This window comes from Megalobrama amblycephala, linkage group LG9 (assembly GCF_018812025.1).
Source record: "Megalobrama amblycephala isolate DHTTF-2021 linkage group LG9, ASM1881202v1, whole genome shotgun sequence".
Taxonomy (NCBI): Eukaryota; Metazoa; Chordata; class Actinopteri; order Cypriniformes; family Xenocyprididae; genus Megalobrama; species Megalobrama amblycephala.
This window is the reverse complement of record NC_063052.1, coordinates 32,372,343-32,391,939: the sequence shown is the minus strand read 5'-3', so window position 1 is coordinate 32,391,939 and position 19,597 is coordinate 32,372,343. Positions and strand designations below refer to the sequence as shown.

Below are 19,597 nucleotides of genomic sequence, written 5' to 3'. Positions count from 1 at the left end.
ACTTTCTGTTCTGTAGCACAAATTCAAATTCGCTCTTCCGACAAAGAAATCAGTAAAACACATTTTTAGTCTTATTAACTTTATTGGCAATGTGGTCTTTTAAAACACATCATTCGTTTCTGCTCTCACTTTTTTGTCTGTATCCCGAGTATAGCTTCAGCTCTCTGGTGTGTTTGAAGAGTGAGCTGTTGTCGCCAGTATCTGAGATACAGCCACATGAGACCTCCATTTTTCTGTGGATCTGCGTTGAGATACTCGGCACAACTGCGATCATTATTAAAAATATCAATGAGATCATTCTCCATCTTCAGATGTGCAAGGGGATGTTTGGCTGTATAAGCCATTAGCTCTCTCTCCTCATCCTCCCTCCATGAACGATACACAAAAGGACTGCAAAAGGCCTTCTGCCTTTTCATCAGCAATTTCTGTACTTCATTCAGAGCATTTAAAGCTCCTTGCTCTTGCTCTTTTCCCTTTTTCAGGGCCTCATGGAACCTAAATATTTTATATTTTAGAGCTTTACATTCCAACTTAATGTTACAACATTCTTGACGTTCAAGATCCAGGTCCTTCTGCATCTTGACCTTGACGTCCTCAATTTCCTTTTGAAACTGCTTGGACCAAATCCATCCTAAGAGAGCAAAGAAATAAATTAAGTGCAGTTAATCACAACATACACACTAGTAAAAGGCAATAGTGTGGTGTAGTACTTACGAAAGGCAGCAAGCCCAAGCATGGGCACCAGGAGGGCATAGTTCCACTTACTGCTGTCACCACCACCATCACCCTGCCTCTCTGGCATTATATTCCAGTCCTGAGGATCATTCAGGTTGTTCATGTTTACTGGAGCTGAAAAATAAATTATATATAGAACTTATGACCAATAAGATACAAAAAGGCAAAGGCTACTGTAAATTCTGACATTAAATGTCCGGAAAATTTATTCAGACTCTAGATATAATTTTTTAAATATTTTTTTTACTAGTGGGCACAGGACACTAGTTCATTTATGTAAGTGAGGATAGCAAAATAAAGTAAACTGTGACATATTATACCAAAAAATTCTTCATATAGTGGACTATCAGTAAAACGGATAAAAAATTTGGAACCAAACATTATTCACTTTGACCTGACCATGTTTTGCTTAAGTGTTATCTGACATAATTAAGATTTTTTTTTTTTTTTCTGACACAGTTTAACTCTGAGATCTTGTCATATTTTATTACCATTTTTTTTAAATAAATAGTAAATAAATAGTAAATAAACTGTATTAATGAATGAAATGTTCAAGGTGTCTGAATAAATTTTTTAATTATTATTTATAATGATGTTTATGTAAAGAAACTGATGTAGCGTTCTCATTCAGTTCCTAAATAGAAACATAAGTAGCATGAGACCTTATTACTTGATATTTGAGCCTTCTTGAGATATATTTGGCTCTACTAGTTACTTTTCTTTTAACAAAAAGAATCATGCAAGAACAATACATGTTGGTAATTGAATACTATATCAAACATTATCTTGCAAATATTCAAAGCATACGCTGACAGACAGACAAATAGATAGATATTGTTGGTATGTTTTATCAATCATATAAGAAAACCATTAGAAATAGTTTGAATAATATAACAGCCAGATGTGTTTTATAGGCTTTATGGCCTATTACACGACTGTATGAACTGTCACAAGGTCAGGAGCATTGGAGAAAATCATGTGGGAACTGAGTACAAGTTAGGGGTATTTCCAGGACACCACAGGTGGCTGTGAATGATGTCATGGTGAGGCTTCTGTTCTCTAGGAAGGAACCGGTTGTCCTTGGAAAATGTTACATCTTGCCAATGATAAAGGGTTGACGATCATTTGGCAGGTTGCCACTATTAGAGAGATAAATGAAAGAAAAGATCTAATTGTGTGAAACTGAGGTTATTGCAAAATAAGAGATAGGAAGAGACGAAATTAGATGTGCTACAGGCATCTCGGCTTTGTTGCTTTGTTCAATAAAGTCTAATTTTGACTTCTGGAACTCTGCCTCTTGAGCTTCATTTGCAAGGAAGAGATTACTTTTCTCCACAACAATATTTGTTTAATAATTCTGAATATATTCATTGACTTTTAAATAAAAAGCATTAATTAATTTTTAGATTGTTTAACTAAAGCAATTAATGCAGTAAAAGTTGCATTAATATAATACAATACAAATACTGAAAAAAGTATTTATTTGTTAACTGTTAAACATAACTAATAGGCCTATATCATTTTTATCTTCTTAATTTTTTTACATTCCAATAATAAAGTATGTAAGCTTAACTTACCTTCTCAAACTGAATGGCACAATGCTGTTATTCCTCATGAATCTTTACATGGCAACCCACCATCAACTTTTATTCAGCACTGGTTAAACTGCCTGTTTCTTTAAATTCAAAGCTTTTTTACAGTCCCACCCCATTTGGAAATACAGCTGCCCTAATTTAGCCTACTCTATTTTATTTGCAAAGCACTAGTTAAAACTTATTCTGTAAATGCAAAGCTTATTTAAAGGATTAGTTCACTTTCAGATTAAAATTACTTCAAGCTTTACTCACCCTCAAGCCATCGTAGGTGTATATGACTTTCTTGTTTCTGACAAAGACAATCAGAGAACTATTAATAAATATCCTGATGCATCCGAGCTTTATAATGGTATACGTTATCAAATGAGTATGAGCTGAAGAAGTGTTTCCATCCACATCCATCCATCATGAATATGTGCTCCATATGGCTCCAAGGGGTTAATAAAGGCCTTCTGAAGCAAAGCAATGCATTTTTTGTAAAAAATAAAAAATCCATATTTAACAAGATATGATGTAAAATATATAGCTTCCGCCAGACCACCTACTGTATTCAAATAAATAAAAAAAAAGTAACTGGTGTTGCGTCAGTTCCGTAAGTTGAATAGGGGCGTAGGATGTACAGTGTAAACTTTTTGAAGAATACAGAAGATGTCTGCAGAAGCTAAATATTTTACTTTATATCTTGTTAAATATGGATATTTTTTACACAAACATATCGCTACGCTTCAGAAATATGATGGATGGATGTGGATAGAGACACTTTCTTCAGCTCATACTCGTCTCGTTTGGTAACGCATACTGCCATTATAAAGCTTGGATGCTTCAGGATATTTATTAATATTTCAACTACTGTGATCATCAGCTTGGCGTAATTTTCATTTGAAAGTGAACTAATCCTTTAAATTTCCACCCCCTTTGGATATACATCTAGCCTTGATTTACTCTATTTTACTTGCAAAGCAATAGTTAAAACTCATTCTGTAAATGCAAAGCTTATTTAAACTTCCACCCCCTTTGGAAATAGAGCTGGCCTGATTTACTCTTTTATTTGCAAAAGATATGTTTTACAATGCAATGATTTTAATTTAGTGAGGGGTTTTATGTTTCTTTTAATCAAATGGCACCTTTGAGAGTAAATCAAATCTGTATATATATTGTACTGATGCTCTCTTTTTTAGCATCATAATGTTAATGGAATCATCATTCTGGCTTTCTGGTATCTTCATGTCAACAATGTCATAATTTATGATGGATAGATGAGGTATGGATGAGTTTTTTTAAGTATTTAGTTAAATATTCATAAAAACTGACCTCATGAGCCCTAAAAACCTATTTTACAACAATAAAGAATTACATATTTTACTGTGTATATGGTATGTAGACTCACTGTATGTATAAACTTAAACTGCTTTTCCCACTAAGAAAAGATTATAACAACAATAAAAATTGAATCTCATTAACTTTATTGGTAATGAGGTCATTTAAAATACATAATTTTATTGATATAGATTCATTTCTGCTCTCCCAGTGTCACTTTTTTGTCTGTATCCCGAGTATAGCAGCCTTCAGCTCTCTGGTGTGTTTGAAGAGTGACCTGCAGCTGCCAGTATCTGAGATACAGCCACATGAGACTTCCATTCTTCCGCTCATCTGTGTTGAGATACTCGGCACAACTGCGATCATTCTTAAAAATATCCCTGAGACCGTCCTCCATCTCCAGATGTGCAAGAAGGGGCTCTTTGGCTGTCTGAACCAGAAGGTCCTTCTCCATCTCCACCCTCCTCACACGAGGCACCAAAATACTGCAAAAGGCCCTTTGTCTTTGCACCAATCTGTGTTCTACTTCCTTCAGAGCCAGCGAAGCCCTCATCTCTCGCTCTTTTTCCTTTTGCAACGCCTCGTGGAATAGGGCGCCACCAGGTCCTCCGTAACGCAATCTAGATCTCTCGTTTTCTAGAGCTTCACGTTCCAGCCTCATGCCTCGACGTTCCTCCTCGAGCTTCTGACTCTGCGATGCCAGGGCTTGACGGTAGCCATGTGCCCGCTGCTTTTCTTTCTCTAGATCAAGCTCGAGCCGTGCTGTTTCTCTGCGGTTTTCAGAGAGCGTCTGTCTGTACTTCACATCCAGGTCCTTTTGGATTGTCTTTACGATCTTTTCATACTTCACCTTGGCCTCCTCGATTTCCTTTTGAGACTCCTTGGACCAGATCCATCCTAGGAATCCATCCCCAGGAGGAAGAAAAAAATTAAAATTTAAGTACAATTGATTAAAACATACATGCTAGTAAAGTGCAATAGTGTGTGTAGTACTTACGAAAGGCAGCGAGCCCCAGCATGGGCACAAGGAGGGCATAGTTCCACTTACTGCTGTCCCCACCACCACCTTGCCTCTCCGGCCTTATATTCCAGTCCTGAGGATCATTCAGGTTGTTCATGTGGACTGCAGCTGAAAAATAAATACATACTTCTATATCAAACATATAACCAATATGATATAAAAAGGGAAATGCTATTGTAAATACTGTAAACCAAATGGCCATTTTTTAATGTATAATGAAGCATTTTTGTCCTTCATGCAAACATAATGAAACTGACGTAGCATCCCCATTCAATTTATAACTAGAAACTTGAGCAGCGCGAGACCTCCTAGTTGAAATATGACACTTCCTGTTTCCACGACATGCATACACGATTTGGCTTAGCTATATTTAACAAAGAAAATGTATCATTAATCAGGCAAGAACAATACATGCTGGCAATACAACACTACATCAAATGTCCATTTTACCTTGCAAGTATCCAAAGCACTTGACATTGACCCCCGTTCTCAAATAGATTCAAATAGTCGCTTCCATTATTTGGTAAAGCTAACACCTGCGTTAATGTTCTTGGGAAAAATATTGCTTATTTAAAGCTAGAAGGCTATGTTATATACAGTGGCATTTACAGGAAATAACTCCACCCATCTTAAACACATGTTTGTGTTTGTTTTCTGTATGATCGCTAACCAACAAATCCCCCCACAGTGGACAAATATTGGTACGGTCCTCACTGAAGCTGGGAAACTGGATGGCGATTCATGAATCATTAGAACCCAATGGTTCTTTTGAATCTTTTCAATCAGTTTGGTTGAGCCTTTGCACTCTCTTGCATGTTTTCACAACAGTCTTTAATTCAATCACATTTTAAATGAAGTGGAAAATGTTCAAATATTTTAGTTATAAAAAGAACGAGGTAACGATGTTCAATTATTCGTAATTTATTTAGAGAAATAAATATCTCCAATTTGTTTTATTATTCACTATATAGTCAGTAATTATACTTATTTTAAATAAATATAATGGCTTTCTTGTCACGATACGTTCACGAAGCAGACCGAAGCGATATAACTGAATAAGCAGCGAACCATCAGTATTTGAGGGTTTGGCTCATAGTGCGAGAAGCTTTTTTTAATCATCTGGGGTACAACAAACTGACCTACAAATGCGATTAAAATAACTTATTAATAAAACGAATCGCGTACACTGCAGTACGCCGCGCCGTGAAGTCAGAGACTGAATCTTTTTAACGGTTCAAAAGAACCGATTCGCAAAAATGAGTCTACTACCGCTTACATCACAAGAGCGAGCACGAGCTCCACACACAGGCGCTCGCATTTATCAGTCAGAAAGATTCGAGCAACATGGCTGCGGTGTGCGCTGCGTCCCGTGTCCTCGGGAGAAAGATTGTGTCATCTAAAACTGTAAGTATTTTCAAATCTTGGGCATACTTTCTATTGTAATGGCATTTGTTAATTGCAGGCCGAGAGTTTAATTGCTTTATACTGAGATCTCGCTTTGGTCTATTGTACCCTGTGTTATGTATTGGTTTTGTAACCATCATCTGCTGTGTTGGATAACACTGTTACATAGTCTCAGTGTCTCTGTTACTGGAGTGTACGCTTTATGTGATACTGTTTTATTTATGGAGCTTATCCTTTTAGCAGTAATGCCTGAGGGTTTTAAACCTAATGTAATGTGTAATTTCATAGAAGTAAAGTTTAGATATTTTGTAAACAGGGATACATTGAAGGTCAAGCTGGCAGCGTTAGCATTAGCCATGTGATACTGTATGCTCGTGTTATTAATTTAGGTGATTACTTTTTAAGTGTTTGAATGCATGATTGTTATTTTAATTTCATATAAAAGCAGACTGCTGTTAAAGTCGAATTAAGAATTGTTTCTAGTGTTTATTACAGATATAACTGACAGCTACAGTCACCTGTTAAAGTTTGTAGATGTGTTATGGCAATGTGTCCTACAAATCATAAACATACACAAGCGCAGCAAATGAGTTTATCTTGTAATTCTCCTTGCATTAATCTCCAGACAGTCTCCAGTATGGCTGCTCAGCCTATGTTTTGTTCAAATAAAACACAATAACCAGACATCTCACTGTTATGTCACCAGTAAAGACCAGTATACATTAGATTGCTGTCACTGTCTGTTTTGTATTGCAATGATGTTTTTGTCATTCCATCCAGCTGCCAGCAGTGTGCCAGGCAAGCAACCGCAAGTTACATTTCTCTATCTACGGAAAAAAGGGAGATGCAAAAGTCTCAGATAGTGTAAGTATTTATGCTGCTTCCTTGTTTGGTTTCAGTAGCTTTCATTTTCCCTGGCTCTTAAGGTTCTGTTGAATTCTAGTTCCAGTCGTCACATTAAAGTAGCAAAACTAGATGTCATAGGCGAGTGGCCTTCCGTGATCATTGTGTTTTTGGTATTTCTCCTCTCAGATCTCCACTCAGTATCCAGTAGTAGACCATGAGTTTGATGCTGTCGTGGTGGGAGCCGGTGGCGCAGGGCTGCGCGCTGCTTTCGGTCTGTCGGAGGCCGGCTTCAACACAGCCTGTGTCACCAAACTTTTCCCCACCCGCTCACACACAGTGGCCGCACAGGTTTGGAGATTTCCTTTTGGGTTTCTCCTTATTATCATTCAGTAACTTATTAATCTGCCTCTTATACCCACATATGTACTGCAACAGCATAACAATTTGTCTTCTGGATGTATACCAGTTTTTGCAAATCAGTGTTTGCTGATGTTTAATTTAGGAACAAATAAATTTTTTTGAAAGAATAAGTAACAATATGAAAGCTGTAATGCATCAGAATCAAATAGTTTGCTCAGGAAGAGATTGAATGAGAATCCGTTTGGAACCTCTGAGAGCTGTGCAGTGATTTTCAGTTCAAGAAGTCTAAAGTTCATAATGCAGCTCAACCTTTGAAACTATACCTCTGATATTCTTACACCACTTTGAAAAAACAAAAGATTGATACGTATGTTCTAACTAATACACAATTAATATTCTCTTAGAATATGTCAGTCTATGACTATAAATTCAATTATATATATATATATATATATATATATATATATATATATATATATATATATATACACAGTACAGTCCAAAAGTTTGGAACCACTAAGATTTTTAATGTTTTTAAAAGAAGTTTCGTCTGCTCACCAAGGCTACATTTATTTAATTAAAAATACAGTAAAAACAGTAATATTGTGAAATATTATTACAATTTAAAATAACTGTGTACTATTTAAATATATTTGACAAAGTAATTTATTCCTGTGATGCAAAGCTGAATTTTCAGCATCGTTACCCCAGTCTTCAGTGTCACATGATCCTTCAGAAATCATTCAGATATGCTGATTTGCTGCTCAATAAACATTTATGATTATTTTCAATGTTGAAAACAGTTGTGTACTTTTTTTCAGGATTCCTTGATGAATAGAAAGTTCAAAAGAACAGCATTTATCTGAAATACAAAGCTTCTGTAGCATTATACACTACCGTTCAAAAGTTTGGGGTCAGTAAGAATTTTTATTTTTATTTTTTTGAAAAGAAATTAAAGAAATGAATACTTTTATTCAGCAAGGATGCATTAAGTCAATCAAAAGTGGCAGTAAAGACATTTATAATGTTACAAAAGATTAGATTTCAGATAAACACTGTTCTTTTGAACTTTCTATTCATCAAATAATCCTGAAAAAAAAAATTGTACACAAATATTTTGTACAATTGTACACATTAAATGTTTCTTGAGCAGCAAATCAGCATATTAGAATGATTTCTGAAGGATCATGTGACACTGAAGACTGGAGTAATGATGCTGAAAATTCAGCTTTGCCATCACAGGAATAAATTACTTTGTGAAATATATTCAAATAGAAAACAGTTATTTTAAATTGTAATAATATTTCACAATATTACTGTTATTACTGTTATTACTGTTAATACTGATATTACACAATAAATGTAGCCTTGGTGAGCAGACGAAACTTCTTTTAAAAACATTAAAAATCTTAGTGGTTCCAAACTTTTGGACTGTACTGTATATATATAAATAAACACACACACACACACACACACACATTTAAGGTTAAAAAAAAAAAAGGTTAAATTTAATTAATTCAATTTTATTCACAATGGCTCACAACTTATATTTTTTATTTAATTATATTTTAACATTTAGGGTGGGATTAATGCTGCATTAGGAAACATGGAGGACGACGACTGGCGTTGGCACTTTTATGACACAGTGAAGGGATCTGATTGGCTGGGAGACCAGGATGCCATTCATTACATGACCGAGCAGGCCCCTGCTGCAGTGGTGGAGGTGAGCGATGATCACATGACCTGTCACTGTCATTAACTGCATTTCCATTACCCTTCAAATTGTGCAAATTGTAATTGCTAATTGGAAATGCACCCAATCGAAAAACTCCCATACATCGCAAAAAGGTTTTTATGCTCACATGAGGTGGTTTTTCAGGCAATTTGAAAAAGGAATAGTTTGCGAAATTGCAATGGAAACAGTTTACGCATTTACAGATCACCTGGTGTACGTAAAAGTCGATCATTCTTTTAAGATGGCACGGTATGTTTGGACTGAAGATGATACAGAGTTCTTTATTAAACTCATAAAAGACAAAAGAATAATGGGAATACTGGATTCTAAACAACAAAGAAATGCCACAATTTATAAAGACCTGGAACCGGATAGGGAGAAACACCCAGAAACACCTCATACGTGGTTGCTCCCATGTATAAGGGGCTTTCCTTGCCATTAAAGGTGCTAAAGAGGATGTTTTGTTTTATACATTTTTGCAATATTACTTGAAACTGTCTTTACTAACTGATAAAAGACTATTTATTAGGTGCACTGAAAGGAATAATATTCAATATACATCATCTGTGCACGAGGTAGGGCCTTAAAAACATCAGCCATTGGCCCTCTGGCTTGTCAATCACTGCCATGACGTTCCTTGTGCGAGACGTGCACGGCTGCACGCTCCAGTAACTTTCCACACTCCACAGGCGACGCATGCAATGTTTTTGTGAGGAGACAGGAGTAACAACTGCAGATTATGAGTTACCTGCGGTGAGTCCGACATAATGAATCCACTAACACGACACAGCGAATGCCGGTGGTAAACACTCGTGTTCCAATACTCGTGCACGAGTTTTGGGAGGCGTTCCCTCGAAATGAGCTGTGAAGGAGGGGGTTGTTCTTACGCATGCGCTCATTTCAAAAACTCACTAACAGTCTTTGGTTTCTCAGTCGACGAAAAGATCCTCTTTAGCACCTTTAATGCTTGGATAACATGCCTACGTCTCCTTCGATTTAAAAAAGAAAAAACCTTAATGTTAAATTTTGATCTTAAACCTGCTAACATCCATTGCCGTGATTTTTGGAATGACTTATGGCGAGAGGAAAAAATTAAGTTTTAGTTACATAACATTGGTTAATGGAAATGCCATCATTTTGCAATAGTTTTATAGACATTTAGAAAATATCGCAAAAGTTTTACACAAATCTGTAATGAAAACCCGGTTATTGTCACTTTGAAAGTATTCAGGAATAATTGGATAAGAAGAATAATTTTTGCCCTGTTGTTTCCTTGTCGCTAATTCAATCATTACATTATGACTGATATAGATTGTGATTTCCTCCAATTTTATCAGCTGATGTTATGTCTTTTCAGCTGGAAAACTTCGGTATGCCTTTCAGCCGTACCGAGGACGGGAAGATCTATCAGCGTGCCTTCGGAGGTCAGAGTTTGAAGTTTGGTAAAGGAGGTCAGGCTCACAGATGCTGTTGTGTGGCAGACAGGACGGGTCACTCCCTGCTTCACACACTCTATGGACGGGTGAGTGAGAATCTGAAAGACAGTGTGAACTGGAACACCTGTTGAGCCCTATCTAATTGTGTCTGTTGGTGTCTAGTCCCTGAGGTATGATACCAGTTACTTTGTCGAATATTTTGCCCTGGATCTGCTGATGGAGGATGGAGAGTGTAAGGGAGTCATTGCTCTATGTATGGAGGACGGATCCATCCACCGTTTCAGAGCCAAGAACACAGTCATTGCCACTGGGTAAGAGACATGATCTGGTTTTCTGTCTCAAGCATCCGGCATTTTACTGTATGTACTTTAGGAAACTTAGATTCATCTAATATTTATATTGTATTTTATTTCAATGAATGAAAAATATTTTTGTGTTAGTTAACAACAGAAACACTAGTATTCATGGAAGCTTGTTTCCACCATGAAATAAAACAAAAAAAAGGTAATTGTGGCTTTTTATCTTATCTTTTTATTTAAAAAGTCAGAATTGCGAGGTATAAAATCAGAATTTACTACATCTCGCAATTCTGACTTTATAATTCACAATTGTGAGTTTATATATCACAATTCTGAGGGGGAAAAAGTCAGAATTGTGATATAAAGAGTTGCAGTTAATTTTTTTTATTGAGAGAAACAAGCTTCCTTAAGTATTCAAAGGTATAACAGAAGGTTAAAAAAACTTTTTTCTTACAGTTGTTATCAATTACATCTTTTGAAGTTTGATTGGTTCTGTTTGTTCACTAAAGATTTTAATTTCACTGTATATTTTCTAATTATAACAAACTACTTGTTTGTAATATTTATATAATTTAATATACATAACTATTTTTGGTCAAGTTTGCTGGAACAGTGTATATATTATTAATACAGTGTGTTTTTACAACATACAAACAAATAAAGATATCGATTTGGTTTTCTCTGCAGTGGTTATGGCCGCACATACTTCAGCTGTACATCAGCCCATACTAGCACAGGAGACGGTAATGCCATGGTGACACGTGCGGGTCTGCCCTGCCAGGATCTTGAATTTGTTCAGTTCCACCCCACAGGTGAGTCCTTTTAAAGTATTTTCACTATGAAGCATCATAAATCTTTGCCACTTATTGTGAAGTAACAGTTTACTCATGTTGTCACCTCAGTATAGTTTACAACATGATTATGTCTCGCATGACAGATTAGTTTTGTCTATATGTTGCCTAGCAGTTATATATTACATGAATAGTTATACTATTTCTCTGCTGTGTTTACATGCTTCCATGTTGATACTTGATGATCTGTGTTATAAATATTCAGCCCCTTCCAGATGACCTATGATCTACTCCCTTAGGTATCTATGGAGCCGGTTGCCTGATCACAGAGGGTTGCCGTGGAGAAGGAGGAATCTTAATCAATAGTGAAGGCGAGAGGTTCATGGAACGTTATGCGCCCAATGCCAAAGATTTGGCCTCTAGGGATGTGGTCTCGCGGTCCATGACCATTGAGATCAGAGAAGGAAGGTATAAAATACTTAATGCACACCCCACAACAGAGTCACCATTTTTAATGTGCTAATGAATCGCAAGTTTTGTTTTTAACTTCACTTGCATAGACAGTACGTGATTGATTTATTGACAAATGAACTGGTGTTATCTTTCTTAAAACGAGTTTCTACCATGTTTCCCACCAGAGGTGTTGGGCCAGAAAAAGACCATGTCTACCTGCAGCTCCATCATCTTCCACCCCAGCAGCTGGCTGCTCGTCTCCCCGGCATCTCTGAAACTGCTATGATCTTTGCTGGAGTGGACGTTACAAAAGAGCCCATCCCAGTGTTACCCACCGTCCACTACAACATGGGCGGCATCCCCACCAACTACAAGGGACAGGTATTCTGCCCATTTTTCACCATCACTTTGACTACTGCTCATCTTAAGTTAGGAATTTGAACAAACCCTTAAAGGGTCAGTAAGTGATTTTCTGAGAAACGCTGTTGAAATGGATCGGACTATACACCACAACACACTTGCAGCCAATCAGCAGTAGGGGGCGTAAAACATTGGTTTTTGCTGCGTTTCACAGAACTGATATGCTGTTTTTGTAATGTTAGCTATATTAACAGGACAGTTTTGAGTGCCATTGTTTGTCTGGCGCTACTGGTGGTGACTTGTTCTTCTTTGCTGAAGCATTATTTTGCTTTGCTTCAGCTGTGATAAAGAGATATCCACTCTTGCATTGTGTGTTTGCATTTTGGGGGCAGAGCCATGAATGGAGGGGTGTGTTTGTTTTGATTGTTGTTGTTGATTTCAACATTGATAATCATAAAAAATGTGGGGGTTTTTTAGCACCAAATAGGCATGTTAGAATGATTTCTGAAGGATCATGTGACATTGAAGACTAGAGTATTAAATTATAAATTTCAGCTTTTCCATCACAGGAATGAATTACATTTTTACATTATTAAAATAGAAAGTTTGTTTAAAGGTGCCCTCGAATGAAAAATTGAATTTATCTTGGCATTGTTAAATAACAAGAGTTCAGTACATGGAAATGACATACAGTGAGTCTCAAACTCCATTGTTTCCTCCTTTATATATAAATCTCATTTATTTAAAAGACCTCCGAAGAACAGGTGAATCTCAACATAACACCGACTGTTACGTAACAGTCGGGGTGTATGCCCCCAATATTTGCATATGCCAGCCCACGTTTCCAACATTATAAAAGGCATTAGACAAGGGCAGCCAGTATTAACGTCTGGATGTGCACAACCAAATCATCAGACTAGGTAAGCAAGCAAGAACAATAGCGAAAAATGGCAGATGGAGCAATAATAACTGACATGATCCATGATAACATGATATTTTTAGTGATATTTGTAAACTGTCTTTCTAAATGTTTCATTAGCATGTTGCTAATGTACTGTTAAATGTGGTTAAAGTTACCATCGGTTATTACTGTATTCACGGAGACGAGAGCCGTCGTTATTTTCATTTTTAAACACTTGCAGTCTGTATAATGCATAAACACAACTTCATTCTTTATAAATCTCTCCAATAGAGTAGCATTAGCTGTTAGCCACGGAGCACTATCAAACTCATTCAAAATCAGAAGTAAACAATATAACAGTATACAATACTCACATAATCCGACGCATGCATGCCGCATGCATGACGAACACTTTGTAAAGATCCATTTTGAGGGTTATATTAGCTGTGTAAACTTTAAGGCACTGTTCAAGGCAAGCGCGAGCTCTGTGGGCGGAGAGCACGGGATTTAAAGGGGCCGCAGCATAAAATCGGCGCGTTTATAATGATGCCCCAAAATAGGCAGTTAAAAAAATTCAATTAAAAAAAATCTATGGGGTATTTTGATCTGAAACTTCACAGACACATTCAGGGGACACCTTAGACTTATATTACATCTTTTAAAAACATAATCTAGGGCACCTTTAAATTGTAACAATATTTCACAATGTTACTGTTTTTAATGTATTTTTCATCAAATAAATGCAGCCTTGGTCAGCATAAGATTCAAAAACATTAAAAATCTTAGTGATTCCAAACTTTTGAAAGATTGTGTACATTAATATTACATTTGATTAAGTAAACCTTAATGTTACAATCGCTGTTTGCAATCTACTCTCATGAGAACATAATGCTAATATCCTGTCTGTAATCCTCTCAGGTCATCACCTATAAGGATGGAGAGGATAAGGTGGTGCCAGGCCTGTACGCCTGTGGAGAGGCCGGCTGTGCGTCAGTGCATGGTGCCAACCGCCTGGGTGCCAACTCGCTGCTGGATCTGGTTGTGTTTGGACGTGCTTGTGCCCTGACTATTGCTGAGACAAACACTCCAGGTAGCTTTATAAGACTTAGAACTCGTGAAGGAATGCTCCAAATTCATGAGTGCCCTTTATTAAACTAGAGACTAAATCTAGAAAAGCAATATTTCATGAAGGATTACTGTGTAATGAAGTTTTAAGGCATTGTAAAGTCATTTGTTTATATATATTTTCTTAAAACAAACCATTAAAAATGGTGTGATATTTTTATCCTCTCACATAGGAGAGAAGCTTTCCCCTCTGAAACCCAATGCAGGAGAGGCATCTGTCTCCAATCTGGACAAGATCCGTTTTGCTAACGGCAGTACCAGAACCTCAGAAATCAGGCTCAACATGCAGAAGGCACGTCATCTCACTGCAGTTCTTTAAAGAAATGTAATATTATAGACTGATTAAATGGGAATTTGACAGTTTGAAGCCTCATCTTATGATTTCGGATGATCTCCAGTAGTCATTATAAGATAGTAATTTCAAAATAATTTAATTTCTGTTTTCTGCTTTTCCTTTTCAGACCATGCAGAGTCACGCTGCCGTGTTCCGCACAGGAGAAGTCCTGAAGGAGGGTTGTGAGAAGATGGACTCCATTTACAAGACATTGGATGACATCAAGACATTTGACAGAGGTCAGAGACGACTGGCACAGGAGAAATGAAATAAATTAGAAATTCAATAGCTTCAAAAACACTAACATACACTACAGTTCAAAAGTTTGGGATCAATAATATTTTTAAGATAAGAAATATATAGCTTTATTCACCAAGGATGTATTAAATTGATCAAAAGTGACAAGTAAAGACTTTTTTTATAATGTTTAAAAGATTATTTTAAATAAATGCTGTTCTTTTGAACTTTCTGTTCATCAAAGAATCCTGAATACATGTATCACTGTTTCCACAAAAAAATATTTAGCAGTTTTCAACATTAATAATAAGAATTCTTTTGAGCATCAGCATATTAGAGTGATTTCCGGTCCGCGCCGATAGCCTTGTGGGCAGCACTTCGACACATAGCGCTGTTGTGCTTTGGGTGACCCGAGGTTGAGTCCCGGCTCGTGGACCTTTCCCGATCCTTCCCACTCTCTCTTCCAATTTGCTTCCAGTCAACTAACTGCCCTATCTCAATAAAAAGGCAAAACTGCCAAAAAATGAATCTGAAAAAAATAAGAATGATTTCTGAAGGATCATGTTAAAATGAAGATTGTAGTAATGATGCTGAAAAATCAGCTTGGACATCAAAACATTAAAATAGAACATTTTACACTTAAATTTAATGAAATGTCACAATTGTATGTACTTTTGATCAAATATTGGTGAGCAATGAGAAAGTCTAATCTAAACTGAAAATTAGAATGGCAGATTAGAAACTCATTACTGTACAAAAAGGTTGTTGTTATCTCTGCGTTATGATGGTTCTTATGATACACTGTGCTCTAAATTCATCTTTTATGTCTTCAGGCATTGTGTGGAACACTGATCTGGTGGAAACTCTGGAGCTGCAGAATCTGATGTTGAACGGAGTGCAGACAATCGTCTCTGCTGAGGCCCGTAAAGAGAGCAGGGGCGCTCACGCCCGCGAGGACTTCAAGGTCAACTTTCTGAAACAGCATGCTTGTCTAAGGACAACAATATTTTGTACCATTTACAGAGCCATAACAAAGCTCTCTGGTTTTGTGCTCTGTAAATTTTTGTCTAATTTGGACATCTTATCTACTATAAAATGGAATAGTAGTATAGTGCATAGTATAGTATGTAGTTCATTGACATGGACTATTGTTACTTTCGGTTTTTTGTAATCTGGTCTTGCAGCTTGGTAGGAATCATGGTGTTAAAGACACAACTGTCATGTTAATAATGTTTGTGTTTTTAAAGGTTCTGTTTCCCTGTTCTTGTTATAGGACCGTGTGGATGAGTATGACTATTCCAAACCCCTGCAGGGACAAGAGAAGAAGCCTTTTGAACAGCACTGGAGGAAACACACACTGTCCTATGTGGATCCCAAGACAGGAAAGGTAAATATATAATTGATTCTGTTCCTTTGTACACATTTAAAGTGACCCCGTTATGCTTTTTTCAAATAGTACCTTTCATGTTGTGTGTAATATAGCTGTTTGTGAATGTAAAATGTCTACAAAAGTGCACAACAAATAAAGTTATTGTGTCCTTAAAAAAGAATCGATTCTGAACTGCTGAAATATGTCGTCAGCAATTCCAGTCTTCCTTCCTGTTACATACCTAACAACAATGGAACAAATTTGCATAATGCCTATGGTCTTCATTGGCTGCCCGAGAACAACATCTGCTCTGAACATTCCCTCAAACACTGTAGTTGTAGCTGAGACTGGAAGAGTTTGGTTTGTGTTGTCGACATGTTGAGAAGATGCTGTTTTCAGCTTTGCGAATCCACTTTGCATTGACTTCTATAGGATGAGGTCTTTAGAAACCGACACCATTGTTCATATCACTGTGTATCAAGAGCTGAGGAAGCCTCCGAAGCTGAAATTCAGATATGGTGACAGGTGTTTCATTTCTGACACGTGCTGGAAGCAGTAGACCAATCACAACAGTCTAGGCCATCTGACCAATCAGAGCAGATAAGGCTCATGGTGAGTAGGGGTTTAGATAGACTAAATCATGGAACGAACCGTTTTCAGACACTTTGAGAAATGATGTGATGTGCATTGTATATCACGAGAAATTAAAGTGTTTTAGGAGACACCCAAAACTAAATTAGGAACCTTTAAAATGGCATAATTGGGGCACTTTAAATCTGTCTTGTGAGTCTGCATAAAGGACTAAAACATCCATTCGTATGAGCTAACATTGACAAACGTGTGTTTCAGGTTACTCTGGAATACAGACCCGTGATTGACCACTCTCTGAACGCAGAAGACTGTGCTGCCATTCCCCCTGCAATCCGTTCCTATTAAACGCATCCTGACGTAAACCCCAGCTGACTCCGCCCTTTTGCTTATTTATAATCGCCAATAAATAAATGAAAGAATATCTTGTGTTTGACAGGCTACACTGCATTTTTAAATATGATCACAATACTGAAATATCAGAGCAAATGAAAAGCTACAGTAGTCAGACTTCCTGTTAAAGATTCAACTGTTCTTTAACAATAACAGCTGTGTGATATTGGTGTATATTCTCTGAAACACATCCATCACATTTGCTCTACACTGTACTGGCAAGTAAATCATTAAATATTTAATACTTAACTGTTGAATGCTTGTCATTTTGCTGTCAAGAAACTCTTGCACCTTGTGGAAAATAAATTAAAGTAGTAAACTTAATAGCTTAATAGTTTGTGATGCTAATACAGTGTCTAGTTTCACATGTATTTGACCAGGTGGCCTTTCATTCTCAAATATACTCACAACTCATCTGTTATGTAAAGTTCTGTACATCTTGCATGTTCTGTTTTATAGGTTCTGTTTAAACTCAATAAAGATGATCCGGGTGATAATGATTGGTTTTATGATATTAACTGAAATGTTTTGGTGTTCACCAGAGAGAGAGAGAGAGAGAGAGAGAGAATTTGTTGACATTGTTGGTGGTAACACATTACAAGTAATACAAGTTACATAATCAGATTACTTTTTTCAAGTAACTAGTAAAGTAACGCATTACTTTTAAATTAAAAACATGAATATTTCTGTTGACCCTTAATCCACAAAACCCGAGAATCACAAAAGAGATAGATATGCATTGAAAAAGTAATTACATTGCAATTAAAGGTGATACAGAGGATCTTTTTGTCGACTGAGAAACCAAAGAACAACCCCCCTCCTTCACAGCTCATTTCGAGGGAACGCCTCCCAAAACTCATGCACGAGTATTGGAACACGAGTGTTTACCACCGGCATTTGCTGTGTCGTGTTAGTGGATTCATTATGTCGGACTCACCGCAGGTAACTCATAATCTGCAGTTGTTACTCCTGTCTCTTGACAAAAACATTGCATGCAGCGCCTGTGGAGTGTGGAAAGTTACTGGAGCGCACAAGGAACATCATGGCAGTGATTGACAAGCCAGAGGGCCAATCGTTTAGCGATGATCGCGTAAACGATTGGCTGATGTTTTTAAGCCCCTACCTCGTGCACAGATGATGTATATGTTAATATTATTCCTTTCAGCGCACCTAATAAATGGTCTTTTATCAGTTAGTAAAGACAGTTTCAAGTAATATTGCAAAAATGTATAAAACAAAACATCCTTTTTAGCACCTTTAAATCTAACTGCAGGTATGTTTGACTGTTGTAGAGTACTCTTGCCTGTGGATGGCAGCTGAGTTCACAAAAAGGTTCAGGCCCTAGTTATCTTGACAAGCTGCAATGACAAGATTGCATCAACCAAACCTGAAGCCGAATGATTTATATTCCACTTAGGAAAACATTTATATACTAAGATAAAAGAAGACTAAACATTGTTGTTTAGATGAATAAACGCAAGATACAAACCAGAAGTGAGTGTTCATATAGACATATGATGTGTGAACACATTATAATTCTGTCATACAAAAGACTTAGTAGTTTAGATACGCCAATGGTGTATATTTATATTAATATAATGTAAGCCGTTGCCTAAAATGTGTGGGGACGGTAAGTTTTATTCATGTTTTTTTTTTTTTTTTTTTTAAAGAGGAATGTTCATCAAGTGCATTTATTTTGTAAAAATACAGTAAAAACAATGATATTGTGAATTATTATTACAATTTAAACCGTTATCTATTTTAATATGTTTTATATTTTAAAAAGTAATTTATTCCTGTGATGGCAATACTGAATTTTTAGCATCATTATGCCAGTCTTCAGAGTCACATGATCCTTCAGAATATGTTCATCTATGTTGAAAACAGTTTTGCTATCTAATATTTTTGTATAAAGTAATATATATTTAATTCTAAAGAACAGCATTTTTTTTTTTTTTTTTTTTGCCTGTCATTTTGATCAATTCAGTGCATCCTTGCTTAATAAAAGTATTAATTTCTCTGAATAAAAATTCCCACCAAGTCATTTTGCACACAATAAATATTTTTGCCCATGGTAGTTATTGCATAATTACATTATGTTTTTTTTTTTTTTTTAAATATATAACATTTACATATATAAATAGCTATATATTGATATCAATGACAAAATACCACCTTATTTTTGTTTCAACATGTGCCTGTTTGTTTATAAAGAAAGCCGTTCTCATGAAAAATATAATATATTAAATGATAAAATAGAAATACATTTAAAAAATGCCTTATAATTAAACATTTGAT

At 36.3% G+C, this 19,597-nt stretch overlaps 3 protein-coding genes across 4 annotated transcripts; 1 reads left to right on the top strand and 2 right to left on the bottom strand.

Moving 5' to 3' along the window:
* Positions 1 to 91: 91 nt before the first annotated feature.
* LOC125274607 (coiled-coil domain-containing protein 127-like) lies at positions 92 to 2,725 on the bottom strand. Its single transcript, XM_048200979.1, has 3 exons — positions 2,313 to 2,725; positions 715 to 849; positions 92 to 631 (listed from the first exon to the last, which is right to left on the bottom strand). Exons 2-3 carry the CDS (start codon positions 836 to 838, stop codon positions 126 to 128), a joined length of 630 nt encoding a protein of 209 aa, XP_048056936.1. The 5' UTR covers positions 839 to 849; positions 2,313 to 2,725; the 3' UTR covers positions 92 to 125.
* A 1,047-nt stretch (positions 2,726 to 3,772) lies between these two features.
* Positions 3,773 to 5,386, bottom strand: ccdc127b (coiled-coil domain containing 127b). Of its 2 annotated transcripts, none has more exons than XM_048202897.1 (3): positions 5,119 to 5,386; positions 4,645 to 4,776; positions 3,773 to 4,544 (listed from the first exon to the last, which is right to left on the bottom strand). In XM_048202897.1, exons 2-3 carry the CDS (start codon positions 4,763 to 4,765, stop codon positions 3,841 to 3,843), a joined length of 825 nt encoding a protein of 274 aa, XP_048058854.1. In that variant the 5' UTR covers positions 4,766 to 4,776; positions 5,119 to 5,386; the 3' UTR covers positions 3,773 to 3,840. The 2 variants fall into 2 exon arrangements, with proteins under 2 accessions (XP_048058854.1, XP_048058853.1); XM_048202896.1 differs by lacking the exon at positions 5,119 to 5,386 and adding an exon at positions 4,974 to 5,031.
* A 530-nt stretch (positions 5,387 to 5,916) lies between these two features.
* Positions 5,917 to 17,796, top strand: sdha (succinate dehydrogenase complex, subunit A, flavoprotein (Fp)). Its single transcript, XM_048202895.1, has 15 exons — positions 5,917 to 6,072; positions 6,853 to 6,936; positions 7,105 to 7,266; positions 8,858 to 9,001; positions 10,371 to 10,535; positions 10,612 to 10,760; positions 11,436 to 11,560; positions 11,839 to 12,007; positions 12,178 to 12,373; positions 14,172 to 14,343; positions 14,552 to 14,670; positions 14,840 to 14,951; positions 15,783 to 15,913; positions 16,223 to 16,336; positions 17,168 to 17,796. The coding sequence occupies exons 1-15, from the start codon at positions 6,013 to 6,015 to the stop codon at positions 17,252 to 17,254; spliced, it is 1,989 nt and encodes a 662-aa protein (XP_048058852.1). The 5' UTR covers positions 5,917 to 6,012; the 3' UTR covers positions 17,255 to 17,796.
* Positions 17,797 to 19,597: the final 1,801 nt, after the last annotated feature.

Coding starts and splice junctions, on each gene's coding strand:
- LOC125274607 (XM_048200979.1), bottom strand. CDS start 838: ATGAACAACCTGAATGATCCTCAGGACTGGAATATAATGCCAGAGAGG. Junction 632..714: donor GCTTGGGCTTGCTGCCTTTC/GTAAGTACTACA, acceptor TTGCTCTCTTAG/GATGGATTTGGTCCAAGCAG.
- ccdc127b (XM_048202896.1), bottom strand. CDS start 5,016: ATGCATGTCGTGGAAACAGGAAGTGTCATATTTCAACTAGGAG. Junction 4,777..4,973: donor TGTCATATTTCAACTAGGAG/GTCTCGCGCTGC, acceptor TTTATTTTTCAG/CTGCAGTCCACATGAACAAC. Junction 4,545..4,644: donor GCTGGGGCTCGCTGCCTTTC/GTAAGTACTACA, acceptor ATGGATTCCTAG/GATGGATCTGGTCCAAGGAG.
- sdha (XM_048202895.1), top strand. CDS start 6,013: ATGGCTGCGGTGTGCGCTGCGTCCCGTGTCCTCGGGAGAAAGATTGTG. Junction 6,937..7,104: donor ATGCAAAAGTCTCAGATAGT/GTAAGTATTTAT, acceptor TTCTCCTCTCAG/ATCTCCACTCAGTATCCAGT. Junction 16,337..17,167: donor TGGATCCCAAGACAGGAAAG/GTAAATATATAA, acceptor CGTGTGTTTCAG/GTTACTCTGGAATACAGACC.